We start from the raw sequence: 18,560 nt of genomic DNA, 5'->3' as shown, positions 1-18,560 counted from the left end.
AAAAATGTTTTATATTTAAACAACATAAAATATTATTTTTGGCTCACATTATTATGGCCTGGGAAAAGGTTCCTACTTATTTCCACCCTGACAGCCGTTACGTGCCAAAGTTTAATACTTAGAGGAGAGGTTTTGAGCAAGGTAACCCTAGTATTTTGGCGTTCATCAGTCTTGTGCCGTGCATGTCATGAGAGAGCGAATGGGTGCTGCTCATTCCCCAGTGTGTATGTATGAGTAAAGAGATAAAACACAGGCGTGTGTGTGCGAGAGAGAGCTGTGAGCTTAGTCGCTCTTGTATCTCGTGTCTTTTATCTGCTCTTTAATGCCGACTTGACACCGACTCTTGAAAAACTTCAGCTGTCTTTCTCAGACATGCACAGATAGTTTGAGCTTAGAGCAGAGCCTTTAACACAACGCTAGAGCTGCCTCTAAATTTAAAGGATTAGTTCACACAAAAATTAAATTTCTGTCATTATTTATTCACCATCATGTCACTCCAAACCCAAATGCTCTTATTTCCTCCCTGGAGCATGCAAGTAGATGATTTTGGAGAATTGGTCCATAGCAAGAGTTTAGTTTATAGTGACCATGGCTGCTAAACTTTAAAAAGGCAGACAAAAATTCAAAATAAACAAATCTAGAATAAAAATAACTCATCCAGATGTTAACATTATCAGTAATTTACAATTTAAGTTTAGTGTGTTCCTTTCACAGTACTATTAATGGCTAAACCATAAAGGATGGGGAACACTCACTTAAAATTCTAACATTTGTTGACCTTTACATCTATTTTTACATCCTGCACACTGAAACTATCGAGCTGGAACATTTTTGTGAAGAAAAAAATTACATACACAATATATATATATATATATATATATATATATATCAAAACATTGGGAATTGTTTGAGCTTCACAGCCCCTGTTATTTGTACTCTAGTGCTCAATGTTGTAGAATGTCATGAAGGGTGAGTAAATAATGACAGAAGTTCCACTTTGAGGTGAACCATTCCTTTCATATAGTTTCCTCAAATCAACTGGACTCGCTTTTCTGCTCACTGAGAGCATTGCAATTATGTGATGTTAGTGGTGACCAAGAGTTTTTCATGGCTCTGGGATTGCAGAACGGCCTAATGATGCTGTCTGATGGAAACTAAAGACTGCACACTCAGGAGGATAGATGGCTAGATTTTTATTTTCAGCTTTGATGAGGCCTGAAGACATTTTCTTGTTCTCCTGTAGAGACTGTAATACACACACTCCCGTCTCGATGTCACATTCATCAGCGGCGGTTAAACAAACACAGGCTTGTCATTGCCTGCAGATGAACAAACTGTTTCACAGTCATTATCGTTTTCCCTCCATCATTTCATTAACTGTCACCCTTTTCGCTCTCATTTCTCCTCTCATTCTCCGGCTTGGTCTCGACCCTGAGCGCTGAACGTCAAGCTCGGAGCTAAATATTAAGTGGCAGGTGTATTCAGTGACTCATGTAGAACCTTCATGGACAGCTTTTTATGCTCGCATAATAAAGTACGCTGTCCAAGTAGGTCTGAAAGTACTGTGAACTGGCATTTATCCTGACAAAGTCTTGTGCTTTTCACAATCCTAATAGGGAGACCCTCCAAAATCATCTTTAATTAGAGTAAAACAAGCTAAGCATCTACTCATGATTACATTTTGATGGTAATTGGATTGTAGCAAGTGCCATCGATATTAATGTAGTTTATACTTAGGTTTAGGGGAATAAACAAGAAAGAAAGAAAGAAGAAAGTAACAGCATAAGGTGTTTGAGTGTCATGAGAGAGAATAAATAATGAGCAAATTTTCATTGGGGTGAAATTATTTGAATTCAATTTCAGAATATGATATTTTTTATGTGAAGAAAACCTTTAAAAGATAGTTACCGGTAATCTAAATATATGAAATGTATAAACTAGAAAAACGAAAACGTAAAAAAATGAAAACAATACAATTATTATTTCTAGCATATATAAATATACATTGCTAAAAAAAATAAGAAAACAAAATAAATATCCATTAAAATACAAATATTATTTTATATACAACTATTATAAAATACAAATATAAGATAGATAGATAGATAGATAGAAAATGCTCTTATATATATATATATATATATATATATATATATATAATCCCCCTACAATCATTAAAAACCTGATGATGATATTTTAGTTTGAGGTGATATTATATCTCAGTGTATTGTGAAATGAGTTCATGTTCATCATAATCCATGCCATGTTCTGCCTCTGGTGCTCTTGCTAAATTTTAATGCAAGCTCTCCTGCAAGTCAAGGTGACCATGGAACCTCATTAATGTTGCATTGCTTTAGGCTAATTGTTCCCTTCTCTCATCTCTTTCGGTCTCTCACTCTCGTTTTCTTTGAGGGCTTCCTGTGCTTCCGCATTGCAAGGTCAAGCAAAAGTGTTTACTGAGCATCAGAGGTTTCTCCACAGTCAGGTCTTTTTGTTTTGCGTGCTGAGACAGACCTGAAATCCACTTTTTACCATGAAACTGCAACTTTCCTCTCTAAAGTAATTTGTCTGTCCATAGTAAAAACGAACATGCTGCATGACTGAACACAATCATAGTCAATCAGAACATATCTGATGCTCAATATACAATTATCTGGCAAAACTCAGCAGAAGTTGAAGCCAGCAAAATGGACATGCTCATATCTTTTTAATGTGACTGTTTCTCTCTTTTTCACTCTCGCTGTAGGTTGAACATTTTGCTGGGCGGCATGACTCCATTCTACTTCCACCTGGTGAACGTGTTTCTGCACTGCATGGTGACGGTGCTGCTCATGCTCACCTGCGAACAGTGTGTGTTTGAAGACAGCAACTTCTCTTTCCTCACAGCACTGCTTTTCTCTGTTCACCCCATTCACACCGAAGCTGTGAGTGAACATGCACAACATGCTGCATTTCTACTTATTTCGACTGTAATCTATTCTGAGTCCGTAAATGTTGTTGTATGGTAAGGGCTGTGCAATGCTAATTACAAAAATAAGAGTGTAAAGTTTTTGAGTAACATGAGGGAGAATAAATTAACCAGTTAATTGATTAATTATGAGATAATTTTTATATTTGGGCAAAATTATTTTAATACATTATTTAAAAATATTTATTACAAAGAAACTATCTATCTATCTATCTATCTATCTATCTATCTCTGTCTGTATTATATTTTTATATTATAGATTACATTATTATATTATATGCAATTTATATGTTAATACACACAAATATAAGATAATTTTCACTTGTGGTCAAAATTATTTTAATGCATTTTCTGAACATTATATATTTTTAGGTGAATAAAAAAATTTACTAAAATTTGATTTTTAAAAATATTTTATTGTTATGAAAAATGAATGAAATTCATATCTATCATATCTATCTATCTATTGATATAAATGCTATAAATAATATTTAATATGTATATAACATGTAATATATAAACCATATGTGTGTGTATACTTTATATATTATTTATTTAAATAAATTACATAAATATATGTTCAAATTGAATATGTTTAAATAGTTAATTTAATATTCAGGAATTCTATGTTTAATGTTCTGTGAAAGTTGAGGGTGTTTCTTTGGGCTTTCTAGAGATGTGGACTGTGTTTGAGTTTCGCTTTCAGAGCTGCAGAGTTTGTTAACAGTAGAGCATTTGCTGGGTTGTTTGGAGTGAGTCCATGCCAGACTCCAATCATCAGCTCTGTGTAAACACCATACATCAACAGCTGCATCCCACCAGCATTAATGAGACTCACAATCACACACACACACACGGCTGCTGGAGGAGGTGCTGTCCTCAGAGTTTTGATTGATCAAGCAGAAATATAATTAGTCTCTGGATAAATAAAAGAAAGACAAAGAGGAGGTGCTTTACTCAACTCTCTGTGTGTGTTTGTGGAATTATCATAGTTTTCTTTTTCTTTAATTTATTGCCACTTTCAGGGTAGGGACAGCAAGAGATGAGAATTTAGAAATGATGGACGAAGAGGGAATAATGGGATTGCAAAATGTCACAAGCTGTATTCAAACTCACATTAACTGAATGGGCACCATGGCATAATGTATCAGAGAATACAGTTCACAGATTAGCTTCATTTTCTAACAGAACATAAATCAAGTTTTCAAACAAGTTTCATCATAATTTAAATGTATATATGCTGAACAAAATAGTATCATTAATGTTATATTATATATATATATATATATATATATACATACATACAAGAATAGTTTATAGTTTATTTAATTATACATATAGTTTTTATGTATAATAAATCTTTTTTGTGGTGGGGTCAAAAATATATAATTTTATTGAATTTATAAAATTTTTAGATGGAGATACAGTATACTATACAGTAAAAATGGTGATTTGAGAAATATTACAATTTAAAATAGTATTCTCAGCATATTAAAATAAAGGATCATGTGACAATGAAGACTGCATTAATGGCTGCTGAATATTTAGTATTACCGTCACAGAAAGAAATTACATTTTAAAATATATTATTACAATTTAAAATAATTTTTATTTTAATGTTTTTTTTCTATATTTTTGATCAAATAAATGCAGTCTTAAGAGACTTCCTTCAAAAACATCCAAAAATCTTACTTCTTCCAAACATCTGACTGTTAGTGATGCTTCATCTCTTGCTTTCACTCTCCACTATCTATCACCTTAAAAAACTAAAGTTTTTTGCCTCAAATTTGCCTCACCCTTGAACACATGCTCCATGGTGTTTCATGAAACTAAATAGCGGTTATTTGGTGTCAGTATCATAGTGAATGATATCAGATAAGGTTATCAGGTTACATCAGCTCCCTCGGCACATGCTAGAGATGTGCATCGCTCAGCTTGCAACCGAAGGTTTGTCCTCACAGCAGGGCCATTGGCTAGTTGTTAGTGGAGAGGAGCATCACTTGACAGGCATCAGCAGGCTCCTGATGGAGGATGAAAGGCCTGCGTTCACTGGCATTCTGTCTCTCCCTGGAGACTGTACTGAAGCCTGCCTGCAACCTGCTGACCATCTGTCCCACTTCCTCCCTCACAGCCACCCGCCGCTGTCCACTGCCCATGTCCTCACACTGTCTTGTAATTGAAAAAATGCATTTAGTCCTGTCATTAGCTACACTTTTTTTCTTATTCTACTCTCCCATTCATACAGTTTCAGACATTTCTGCATATATGAGTCATATTATTTCCTGATCTTAACTTTTTTGCACAATCGTGCACCTTTAAAAAAAAAAAAAAAAAGTCACACAGGAACTTCAGCTCGTGTCCAACGCCTGCTCGGCTTTCAGCTGTGCGTGTGCGATAAAGTGTGTTTGTGTAAGTTTCTCTACACTATCTGTTCCTCTTAGGTTTTACATTTACAGTGTGAGTGGAAAAACGGTTTGTAGATTTGGTTTCGCAGCAGTCGGATGCTGTGTGTGTGTGTGCGCGTGTGTGTGCGTGTGTGTGTGTGAGTGTGTGTGTGTGCGTGTGTGTGTGTGTGTCTGTGCGTGTGTGTGTGTATGTGTGTGTGCGTGTGCGTGTGCGTGTGCGTGTGCGTGTGGACCCTCCGTTGGCAGGGCAGGGCCCGACTGCAGCTGTTCTTGAGGAATTCCTGTTGAATTAGGTAATTGGCTGAAATGAGGTATAGCTGTGGGTCTTTCTGAGAAGTGCAGCGTTTCAGATCCCCAGCTTGATATACAATCAACCCGTAGATGTGTGGTGTGCGTGTGTGTATTTAATCGCCAGTCTTAGCATGGGGAAAGAAGTAGTCACAATTTAATCCACGCCTTTGAAAGGGCCTCAGAGATCCATGGATCTACTTTATGGACCGAATGTCTTAAAACACAATAGATTAGGAACATGATCTTTTATTGTATAGTGTGTGTGTACTCTCTGCAACTGTCCAGGGTGAAATGCTCCATTATGAGGCAGGATAAGAGATTATTAGTGCTGGTAATGGCCTGTTGTTTGAAACAAACAGTGGGAAATGTGTAGGAGGACAGGTGACAAATAATGTAAAAGTTTAATGGAATGATGGATAAGTACAGGGTCATTCAAACTCTACACAACTGTGTGGGTAATGGCATTATGCATGGTCAGGTTTTGTGTGTGTGTGTGTTGGATTGTACATACAGTCCTTCTGGGAGGTTCCTAGTTACAATCACAGATATTTGTAATTATGTGATATTGATATACATGTGCAAAATTCAAAGTTAGCATATAAATCATTTTATTAGGATGAATTAGAAATGTTGAAGAATTTTAATTAGCTTGTTTTATTATTCAATTATTATTATTATTATTAATATTATATAATTATATGTTTATTAAATACAATTAATTTAATTTAATAAAATTGAACAATTAAGTAAAATGTAAATATTTGATAATGTTTTAGAAAAGCAAAAAAATTCCATAGAAAAATCTGTATTTTAAAATGTGTGTATGCATACATATGTATGTGGATAGATAGATAGATAGATAGATAGATAAACACATAAAATAGTAATATAAATAAAAATGTTTATTTAAAAATGTGTGTGTATGTGTTAAAGTGTGTGTGTGTGTGTGTGTGTGTGTGTGTGTGTATAATATATAATTTATAAAATTAAAACATAATATTAATAATTTACTAACATACAATAAATTATGTTTTTGTAGTGTTAATTTTAGTGGTGCAGAAATTAGAAATTACACACTTTCTTATCAAATATTTTATTAATGGATAATAGAAAAATATATATAAATGATAACTGCAATATCCCTAGTTGCTGGATGCATTACGACATTAGGGTGGCGTTTACAAGCGCTTATCTCATAAATAATATTATTCCGACATGATCCGGAGGCAGCATTTATACATGCTTTTAGTGGGTGATTTTGTGTCTGCAACAGTGGTTTATTACAGCAACTGTGAAAGTCTGGTGCTAGATTTGCTGATAGGTCCACTGGCCCGGCATTTACATCTGTATTCAGCCCATAAACACTGTAATACCACACAGACGCTGAGCTGTATTAAGGGCCGCTGGGCTTTATATGTTTACATTTAAGATGATGTCTCAGAGCAGTGAAAAACACACACACACACACTCTGTGTCCCTCACCACCGGTGCATGTATGGTGTGTTGCTCCAGGGTGTGTCTTCTGGAAGCGTGTGTGTGTGTATAATTCCATGGAATTCTGCGTCTGGGGGATGGGCTTCAGAAACCCTCCAGATGTGGAGTGTGTCAACTGTGGGATCATTTTAGCATTTGTGCCTCTGGCAAAAACAAGCAGGAAAAAGTGCAAGAAAACAGATTGGAGAGGATAGGAGGACTTTATGGATGATGTACGTTTTTAGGGGGATGGGAAGATAAAAGGAAAATAAATCTCTCTCACTCTTGCCCTCACGTTTTCGTTTTCTCCTTCCCGTTCTTTCTCTCCCCTTATTTGATTTCGCTCTCCTCCATTTGTCTTACAAAGAAGTGATCATTAATTGTGCAGTGGCTCTCCTTCATTGCAAACACACACACACACATGTATCCACCTTTTCCTCACACAGTTCACACTTTCACACCACCCTTTATGCCACAATAGAAGTGAATATATTTAGAATGCAGGCTGACATCAGGAATGGGCGTCAGCACTCAAACCATTTTGGGAGAGAGGCTCAATGACTGTGACATTAAAATTTCAAGCAAAATGACATTTTTATGTATTTTTTTCCTAAGACTGTTTTATGCTACATTTGTCAAGTAAAACACGGTTATGGATTATAAATGTGTCATAATTGTGTGTTACAGGTGTCTGGGATTGTTGGGAGAGCTGATGTGTTAGCCGGCGTGTTGTTCCTCTTGTCCTTTCTCTCCTATATTAGGTAACAGCAGAGTATTTTCCATCAGAGTGTGAGAAAACACATCTAACAATGAAAATGTAATGCATTGATTACGAAATGTAATCATTGATTGTAATTATAAAAACAAAGCTATTTATATATTAATTTTTTGTCCAAAATACAGTTGTTTAATCTGTGAATGTGAAACCTTGTGTAGATTGTCCTTCCAGTTATGTTTGTGTAATATTATCAAACCAAACAATAGAGGAATTTCAGATTTTATGATGTGTTTGATTGTGATTTTTTACTAAATTGTTGTTTTCAGCATATTATTGAAAATAATTGTAAATCTGACTAAAATAATCCAATTAACCTGCGTTGCGATACATCTTGAAATCTGAAATTTGGTCATGATTTGGTTCCTATTATTTCGATTATCATGATTTGTATGATGAATAGAGCCATGAATTAAAGAATTGTAGATAAATCATTGTCAGACCACGCGAACCAAGACTTTTTTTTTTACTGCCATTAACTTTCTAAATTGTTCATAAGTCTTAGAATTTGTTCATTTTTTAATAGAATCAATACTGAAAACAGTTGTGCTGCTTAATATTTTTGAGGAAACTTTTTTTCAGGTTTCTTTGATGAATAGAAAGTTCAAACGCACAACGTTTATTTGAAATAGAAATATTTTGTAACGTAATGTCTTTAATGTAACTTTTGATCAATTTAATGCATCCTAGCTGACTAGAAGCATTCATTTCTTTAAAAAAATGACCCCCCAAACGTTTGAACAGTAGTGTAAATGTGGTGACTTTCACTTCTTTTTTTGTCTTTCAGGAGTGTGTCAGCAAGCAGAATGGCTGACGAGTTTCCCCCCACAGTGTCCGTCTTGTCACTGGCTCTCAGTCTGTTGTTGGGCACCTGTGCCATGCTGGTGAAAGAGACAGGCGTTACGGTGTTTGGTGTGTGCATCCTATACGATTTCCTGGTGCTGTGCCGCAAACCACTCATCTTGTAAGTGTTTGTGTGTTTGCTATGCCATAATATTAGCGGACACTGATTATTGTCGGCTAGCATTGCTTTGGAAAGCTCTGTGTGTCATTGTGTTGGAATTTTTACAGTCAGCATGCATGACAACGTGACAGAGTTTCGATCATATTTTATCACTTTTCAAACAATTCTCAAATTGTTTTTGATTGGTTGGTCACCTCTTTGATTTAGATCTGAAATAGCAGTCATTTAAATCCCTCGCTGGTGTGCAGTATATATAAATGGCATGTAAAGGGCTCAAGGAAGGCCGTCTGTGATGAAATCTTCAGCGGAATGTTTATGGAGAATTCCACTGTGGCCGGAGCATCGGAGCAGCCATGTGCTTTCAATCTTCAGCCCAAGGCTGAGACGGTGCTATAAGTGACCGATACACATTCATCACATGCAGTCGGATCACATAGCACAGACACTCTTTAAATTCATTAGGAGACGGTTAAAGATCGACAGTCCCTAGACAGACATCGACTGTTGTATGTACTGTCTGAAAATTAGCTTAGCTCATCAAAACATGCTAATGCATGCCGACGACACAGAGTCTGACCTTGGGTAGTGACCTTTCAGGGAACCGAATTAGTATGTTCTATTTCCGTAATCGAATATGTACACAGAGCTTTTATTTTGTGTAAAACATTTAGCAACATCATGAATATTGCAATGATTTAATGTGCTCTATTTAGCCATTTCTAAAAAGCTTGCCATTAGATTACGTTCATGTTCAAAAATGCAGTGGCAGGTTCAATTAATTGAAGTAAATCAGTGCAAAATGTCAGTATAATTTACTTTAATTTAATAATGAGTTTCATTATTATGAAACATTTTGTATCAGATTCAAAATGTTTAATATAAAATAATCTTAATTTAAAAAAATAATAGAAATTGTTTTAGTAAAAATGTTTGGCTGTATAGTAAAAAAAAGAAAAATTCTAAATTGAAATAAAAAATAAAATCTTTAAAAATGTTGCCATATATAAATTGAATATTGTCAAAAGTGCTGTAAACAATATCACTATAATATAATATAATGTAATGTAATATAATAATGAAAATTTAAAAAAAAAATTTTTGCTGTTTGTTTTTGGCTGTTTGTTAAAAATAATTTTTTTCTGAAAGGAAAATCCCTGAGCAGATTCAAAGATATTGCAATATACACTAGAGGTCGACCGATAGTGGATTTTACCGATACCGATAGCAACACGTGCTGTTAAGTGATTTCCGCCTCTAGAGGCCGCTCTCGTACTGTATAATGGCAGCGGACCCTTCTCGGCCACTCCAGCAACAGACGCAACCCGGAAAACTATCGACATTGATTTTTGCCGATAACCGATAGTTCCGCCAAGCAACTATCGGTGCCGATTAATCGGCAAAACCGATGAATCGGTCGACCTCTAATATACACATTGAATATTGTCTCAAGTTAAAAAAATATGTATATATTATAATCATCTATTTGTTGCATGACCACAAATGACAAAATGTTCATTACCGCATGTCTTTTTATTGCATACAGGTAGACTACTCAAATGAAAGCAAATTAGTTTTTCACTTCTTTAATCATTTAAAGAATCTTCCTGTTTGACTGGTACCAAACAAATTGTGAGCAGGCAATCTAGCCAAAGATCAACGCACATATCTGCAATGGAGAATACGCAAAGCAATCTTCCAATTACAGCTCGGCTCTTTCGTTCGGCTGTGGTGGTAATTGGCATTTAAAGAGAGTCAATCAGGCGAGACAAACAGCAATCGCACTCCCCGACTCAACCCAAACTCTCTCATTCTTTCTCTCTCTCTCTTCGTGTCAACCTCATTTGCTTCAATTACAGTCTCAGCTACTTAAAATGTGCTCTGTGTCCAGTGGGCCTTCACTCTCCGAGAGTGTGAAAAGCTGAACAAAGGGGCTCATCAGTGAGTGGAAAATAGATAGGGACCCCTTGACTGGCCCTTGGGTTCTCATTACTGAAGGAGACACACGACTGAGATACCAGACTGATCCTTGAGTGCTGTGTGCAAACATTACACACATTCACACACAAATCCCATACTCATTCCTCTCCCCCCAGGCTAATAAGTTGCTGTCCCAGCCTTGCCGTTTTGATAGTGTAAAGAAACCCCTTTTTCATGGTTTTATGGTTTTATTTTGACATTAACAGTCATAACAGCATTTTAACCACTCTGAACATTTTAGCAGCCACATAGAAACACCTTAGAAACCACTCGCACGTTAAAAGTTATCTGGCCAGCTGCGCCATCTGTGATACCGTTTGCATCCATGTATGTATATCATGTTGCAGTAATGCATTATGTTGTCTATATCTGTCACGGTCAAGGTGTGTGGAGGCAGGCAGGATGACGAGGACGACAAGGATTCAAATAAGGATATTTAATGTAGAGACAACAAGGCAGATTCGGGTAGATGAGACACACACACTCAGGGTAACATTCACAATAACCGACAAAAACCAATACCAGAGACAGGAACAGATATATTGCAGATAACGAGGGGCAGACAGGTGAGCACAATGGAGGTGATTAACTAATGATTATACGGGCTAAACCAACACAAGGGGAAGAAACCACAACAAACAGTCCACAGGGTTGTTACAATATCGCTACAGCACTTAAATTATGTTCAGTGCCGGCGATGTTTTGCAGTTAATTCTCTCGACGTTCCCATGTGTTCAAAAACACAAGACATGTATCTATTTCTCCACATTAGTCACAGAGCACATAACCTCACAGATAAACATGACATCAAACATCCAGTAGCAAGCTCCTTTAATCCATTATTAAGACATTTAATATGAATAATCTGATGTTTGTAGCCTTTATTTGTTTACTTGCATGCATGCGCCACATTTCACAAATGCGGATATTTGTTTATCTTCATTTTTTTTAAAGCAGTGGAGTCACACATCTCATGTGGTTGTCAAAGCTATTGGATATGCTTATGAACTATTTTCGAAAATAACATTAACCGGCATGTAAAGTGGGTTTAACATTTATTTTTATTTTAAATTATTGTTTAATTTTTTTTTAATTCCTCCTACCTCAAAGGTATTCCGCTTCTCAATCATAATCATGGAATTTATACCGTACAATTAAATTATTTTTATTATTAACTATAATTATTAAAATAATAATTTCCCCCCAAAAATTATATTTATATTTAACAAAATATTTAGTGTTCTACATTTTTGTATATATCCCTTTAATGTTATTTTCCATTTTTAAAAATCCTTAAATTTGCAACCATATTACTTTTTCATCATTCTAGAGCAGGTTTTTTAAGAAATATAATCTTTTTAATTTTGCTTATTTAAAGTTTATTCAATGAAAATGACAGAAATCATGTTCCATGTTTAGACGTGTTCCAGATTTTAGTAACAGCATTGCAAAACCTATGGGAGCTATTTATTTATTTATTTTTATTTTATTTTATTTAGTTTGACGGCCTCTAATGATTGAACACCTCCTTTTACTAACCATCTGTTGAAAAAGTACTAAAAATACTTTTAAAAAGTAGGAAAAATAATAAAATTAGATTTTTTCATTTTGTACACCATACAATGAAAGTACCATGTATATTTATTAGGTAGATTATTAGACTTAAAGGAATATTTATGAGCTAATCAGGCATCATAGTAACAGGATGTTAACAGACGCAGCAGAAAAGAACATCCGTGACACTTATATAAAACATGTGACTTGGGCTGTGGTTCGCTGGCTGGAATGATAACACTCTGCAGCCTTAAAGAACAGCAAAGGAAAGATTCTCTCTGTCTGCATCTCCCCCTGGGGAATGAGGGCTCTGCAGCTTTATTTGATTTTCAAAAGTGCCCATAAACCTTTGCTGCTACCCGTGACCCTGGGGAGGACATGAGACACAAACTCTCTCTCACACACACACACACAGTGTGGAGTGTGTGATTGCGACTGATAGTCGTCGTAATGCCTGCAGACATGCTGTCTCTCCGTGTACGTTTTGGTGTGTGTGTGTGTGTGTGTGTGTGTGTGTGTGTGTGTTTGCAGTAAAGGGGTTGGGGTGTCTCCTATGGGCTTTGTTATTATTAAATGCATAAGCCGACACTTGTTTTCTCTCCTGTATCTCTACACCAGTGCAATATTCATAAGAGTATCAATTACAAATGCCTCACAAACACCTGACATTAACTAAATAAATGCTCCTAATTCCAATAACATGATTGTTTATCTGCATTTGTACTGTTTGGTGCAGACATGCCATAATTGTCTTATTTCTAGTTGCTATGGCACATTTAATGGCACAGCAGATGTTGACATCTTATTTGTATATTCATAGTTGGGTCTAATTATGCTTGGTTGCAAAAATTTACAAATTGGAGACATTTAAAATTAAACTGCATTCGCAACACATTTTATTCCCATAAGGTGACATGTTTCCAAGTGAAAGAGCATATTTAATAAGGGAAACATGTCAGACAGGGCTTAATTTTAACCACAGGATTTAATTCCTGTGCCAGTTTGCATTTTGTGTAGGACTCCTCCCCTTCTGACGCACAGCCACTACCCATTGGCTGAAACTTGATGGCCTTGGTGATGTCATCGTAAAAGGAAAGTCGTTTGTATTGTGAAAGTGTTTATATTGTGGTGAAATCTACATTTTGTATTTCAAATTCTTTGGAATAGCATGCACAATTGAATCATTCACAATAAACCTGGAAACTTCTTAACTGGTTGAAACTTGGTGGCCTTGATGATGTCATCAGAAAAGGAAAGTTGTTTCAGACGTAGAGAAACATTATCAAGACTATTTGTATTTTTTAATAACATGCACTGATGAATCAATCACAATAAGGACAGGAATGTGAATTAATGAATTAAAATTCATTAAGCAATAATTGTTTAGTATAAAACCCCTCCCTGTTTTCTATATCTCTTCATTTTCTTGTAACCAGACAAAAACGCCAAAAAATGGAAATAGCAATAAAAGGCGAGAATAGAGGCGGGAGGCATGCGTTTTTTTTAAAATACAGTGCTGTCTTTGAGCCTGGTTACTGATCCCTGGAGTACAATACGCTCTGAAATGCACTGATGCTCACACACACACACACACACACACACACACACAGACAGTCATTAAGCCCAGCTCTCTGCAACTCTTTACTGAATCAATCAGCAAAAGTGCAATGTACGGCCTGAGCTCCGCTCCTCCCCCACCTCCTTCTCTCGCCTCTTCTTTTCTTTCATTCATCTCACCCACATTTCCAGTCAGCTGTCATGGTGTCATGTCACGCTGAATTAAAATTCACTGTACATCCCAGCACTCTCAAAGAAGGAGGATGCCGTTCCAGTTTAGAGTGGCATTTTAAAGTCTTTTAATAAGGACTGTGAGAGTGTTTGTGTGTAGCTTTTCACTTGTTTTCTTGCAGCTCTGTTTTCCAAGATGGAGAGGTAATTAATTGAAAGCAGCAGTAAACAGATTAATATACCCGTGAAGTAATTCGCTGATGGTTTGATTAAGTCAGTAATGAATGAAAATGGGTTCATCAGCTGATTGAGTTGTGGAGTCGTTAAACAACTGTCACATCTGGTTATGCTTTCATTCCAGGCACCTGTCGCGCTCCAGGTTGAAGGAGCTCGACAGAATTTCCAGCCCATTCGTCAAACGAGCTTGCGTCATCTCGCTACATGTAAGTAGCTACGTTTTTACGGCCAAATGTCGCAATGCTTCTCAGTTTAGGTAACTTCTGAGTTTAGCCCTGTGATGTGACTTAGTGGTTAAAGATCTGAACTGGTGTTTGACCCCATAAAAGCAAAATCAAAGTTTTCTGGCTTTTAGTTCATGTCTGTTAGTTTTGAGCTCATCTACTGTATGTGATAGCAATCTACTAAAAGCCAGCAGATATGTGCATTTAAAATTCACTGTCTTTATCCTCCAGGAAAATTAACCCCCCCAAAAAAGATGACTCTTTTGCTTTCAGGGGCATATCCACATGTTTGTCCAATTTAAAAGTGCTCTTTGACCAGGCTTTGTGTCCCTCAATCTAATAATATTAGCAATCAAGTTACATTAACAGGGGTTCTCAAACTTATTTTTGTCAGCTGATAACTGCTGATAAATAGTGTTAAACTTTCATAATATGAATTATCAAGTGCCTATTTAATGTTCAAATGTTTTAACATTTTTACATTTTTTATTCTCATTATTATATTTATTTCATTATTTATTTCATTATCAAACATTTATTTCATTTAAATCAGCACTGGCATTTCTATCACGTTTGTGCAAACCCCATGACCTCAAGTGCTCATTTGTTCAAGTTCGTTTTGTGCAGGTTACAGTCATCATGTTTTTCCGTTTATGGTTAATGGGTGGATCCATGCCGCTGTTCTCAGAGCAAGACAATCCAACATCCTTCTCTCCATATCTGCTCACCAGGTCGGTCTGACTGTCATCCCTCACACATCTTCATCTTAAAACAGTTAACAGAGAAATATGTTCTCATCCAAGAATCATGAAGATTGTATGCACTACACCAAACTGCTAGAACTGTTGTTTTACTCATATTACTAAAGTATTTTTATGTGTGCATGACTTCTATAATTGCCAAAGGACCATTAATATTTTATGTGGATGCATAACAATTCTTAACAGTTTCTTAAAATACTAATGTTATGACATGTTTGGGATTCAATTTTACTTAAGTCAGGGAGAAACTGTCCAAAACACGATAGCAACACCCTGGCAACCACCCAGAACATCTTAGCTTTATGATGGCGACTTCAGCCTTCACATTCATTGTAAAAAAAAAAACGTTTTATAACTTTTTTAACCCCCATGTTGTGTTCTGGTTGTTTTGACCAGGGGAGGATATTCTTTCTCCTGAAAATTCTAATTAATGTTATCACATTGTACTAAAACATAATGACTTTGCTCACACAGGGTGACAAGCCTACACAAAATTGGGTAACACTTTAGTATAGGGACCAATTATATTAGCATATTGGCTGTTTATTAGTACTTAAAGCACATATTCTGCATGACCATATTCTATATCCCTAATCCTACCCAGTACCTAAACTTAACAACTACCTTACTAACTATTAATATGCAGCAAATTAGGAGTTTACTGAGGCAAAAGTTGTAAATTTCTATCACATTTGTGATAGAAAAAACAAAAGTTGTGAGGCAAAAAATTTGTTATATTATTACCAAATATTTGTTCATTCTTTTCTTCAACTTGTTTTATTTCCATTAGCACAAGTTTTGTATGTCTTTTTGGAACTGATTAATCATAGGATTCATTGATCTGAGCTTACTCACCTCAGTTTTTGAGTGAAAAACCAAACAAATTAGGGAACACCAAATTAGGTTAAGCACAGCACAAGGCTTAAACTTTATATTTATTCACTTAATAAATTAAATGCTATATTCTTTGCTATCAATTTAGGTTTCTTACATACTGCTACCTGCTCGCCTTCAATGCCTGGCTTCTACTGGCTCCCATAGTGCTTTGCTACGACTGGCAGGTAAATGGCATCAACATAAACACACAGCAGTTGCAACATTTCATGGAATGTTTAATGATTGCTTGAGTTGTGATTGACAGGTGGGCAGCATTCCGTTAGTGGAGTCTCTGTGGGACGGACGGAATATTGCTTCCCTGGCTTTGGCTCTCGTCATGCTGGCGCTGATCCTGAACTGTGTTACATGCCTACAGGTGAGCGCACACACACACACATGTCAAGACAACCGCAGGAACCGCGTCTCCACAGATTCGTTCTGTCATCATTTATGAAAAACACACGCAAACGTAGCTTTCTCGTTTCGATAGACATAAAAGCCTTCGGTCGTGCTGTCTCACACCCCGCTGTTCTGTATCGTTCTTCTCTCCCAATGCAATTCTTCCGACTCATCGCCATGGCAACCCTTGAAAAATAGCAGCGATTGTGTAAATGAGTGCAAACGCTCGCATGAAGCAGATGTTTGCCGTGAGCTAATGTACACATTGTGCATGAAGTGAGATGCTTCCTTTTTTTATCAGTTCTTCAGGCAATTATTTCTGCTCATCTCTATATCATTTTCATATGGCATATGAATGTGATTTTAGCATCAAAGACACTGGAAAAAATAGAGTATCTTCAGGCATTTGAAAATTTTGCCGTTGCAGTCAAAGACCTTCATTAAGCACTTTAAAACTTTTTAATATGCCTAAATAATGCGTGTTTATTTGTTCATTATTCTCAAATACACCAATATTTTTAATTTGTTATGTGTTGGTCGTAAGTTGACATAATAGGTGGTGTGTTCGTGATACAGTACATGCAGGTTTGAATCTTTTGTTCTGATTTATTACTTTTTTTTCTATTCAGCGAATGACCCAAAAAAGCCCATGTGCAAGAAAAAAACATTTAAGAAAATAGCAAAGCATTCAAGGTTTTGAGGCCTTGAGAGCTTCGGCCACCGATGAAACATTCACAAAAACCTGGTTTTCTCATTCAGTTTATAGAGACAACAATCTCAGATTTCATATTCTATGAATGTTTCACAAGTGAAATGATCCTCCAGTCCAAACTTGTTCTGTATACACTAGGGTCCAAAAGTCCACAAGGGATTTAAACCTGGAAAGAAACTTGCAGTTTTAGAACATTTTACGATAAAGAAACATTATGACATATGTAACATATTGATATATTGTGCACTTTTTGTGACCAACAGTGTGGTTATTGTAAACTAAAACTATTTGAGCTAATTACAAAAATTTAAGCTAATTAGCTAAATAGTATATAAGTAATACTATAATAACATTATCAAGCAAATCTGTGTCATGATCATGTGACTCCTTTGTAGAGACAGTCAGATGTTCTTGCTTTCATTGAAGCTCTTTAAATCATTCTCAAACCATGCTAGTCACATGAGCAACATATATGAATTTTCAATCAAATTGTAATATTAAATTAAAATGTGCATTAAATTTCAAAAATGCAAGTATAGAAGAATTTTCATTAGTGCCCTCAGACTTTTCAACCTAATTTTTGGACCTTGTTTTTTTTATTAAGGACTATTTATAGCATCTTGTATTTTCACAAAACTATCAGGGAGGAGAATAATGATAGAAAGTATCTGAAGGACTGAAAAAAGCCAAGGTGAAAGGAATAAATGAAGGACTGAGGGGAAGAAGCAGAATGAAAGCGCAGAGCTGCGAGAGAGGTGTTAGTCTATAGAGGGCCACTGAATGGAGTTTGGCCCAGTGACATTTTGGGACAGGCTGCGGATGACCTCTGTTTGTGCTGCCATGACAACAGATGGCAACTGGCGAAAAGGATAATGCCAAAGCTATCATCATTCTCATGACCCAGCTTTAGCCCTCTAATATTTCCCAGAAAAACATAAGCTTTTAGGCTCTGTGTATATGAGTGTTGTCTGGTTTTGCGTCTCTCTCTGCTTGTGTTTGCATTGCTTTCAATTTCTGTTTGTAATGATGGACACACAGAAATCAAATGGATTTTCTGTACCTAATTGTACAAATACATAGATAGACAGATAAATATATTTAATAGTTAATAATTTTCTTTCTCTCTCTCTCTCTTAAATGCAAATTAGAAATGTTGATACTGAAGTAAATAAAGTTAAAGTACTAAAATTACTAAAAATATACAGTAGTTAAATAT

At 35.9% G+C, this 18,560-nt stretch overlaps 1 protein-coding gene across 1 annotated transcript in view; it reads left to right on the top strand.

The window, feature by feature from the left end:
- LOC107725887 (transmembrane and TPR repeat-containing protein 1-like) overlaps positions 1 to 18,560 on the top strand; it is a 42,288-nt gene that overhangs the window by 6,314 nt on the left and 17,414 nt on the right. Inside the window, exons 2-8 of the mRNA XM_016535306.1 lie at positions 2,747 to 2,924; positions 7,825 to 7,898; positions 8,700 to 8,876; positions 14,497 to 14,578; positions 15,224 to 15,327; positions 16,340 to 16,418; positions 16,499 to 16,609. Coding sequence (XP_016390792.1) covers positions 2,747 to 2,924; positions 7,825 to 7,898; positions 8,700 to 8,876; positions 14,497 to 14,578; positions 15,224 to 15,327; positions 16,340 to 16,418; positions 16,499 to 16,609 — 805 coding nt within the window. The remainder of the gene's footprint in view (positions 1 to 2,746; positions 2,925 to 7,824; positions 7,899 to 8,699; positions 8,877 to 14,496; positions 14,579 to 15,223; positions 15,328 to 16,339; positions 16,419 to 16,498; positions 16,610 to 18,560) is intronic.

This window comes from Sinocyclocheilus rhinocerous, unplaced genomic scaffold (genome assembly GCF_001515625.1).
Source record: "Sinocyclocheilus rhinocerous isolate Xijiao unplaced genomic scaffold, SAMN03320098_v1.1 scaffold395, whole genome shotgun sequence".
Classification (NCBI taxonomy): domain Eukaryota; kingdom Metazoa; phylum Chordata; class Actinopteri; order Cypriniformes; family Cyprinidae; genus Sinocyclocheilus; species Sinocyclocheilus rhinocerous.
This window is presented reverse-complemented; position numbering and strand designations above follow the sequence as displayed.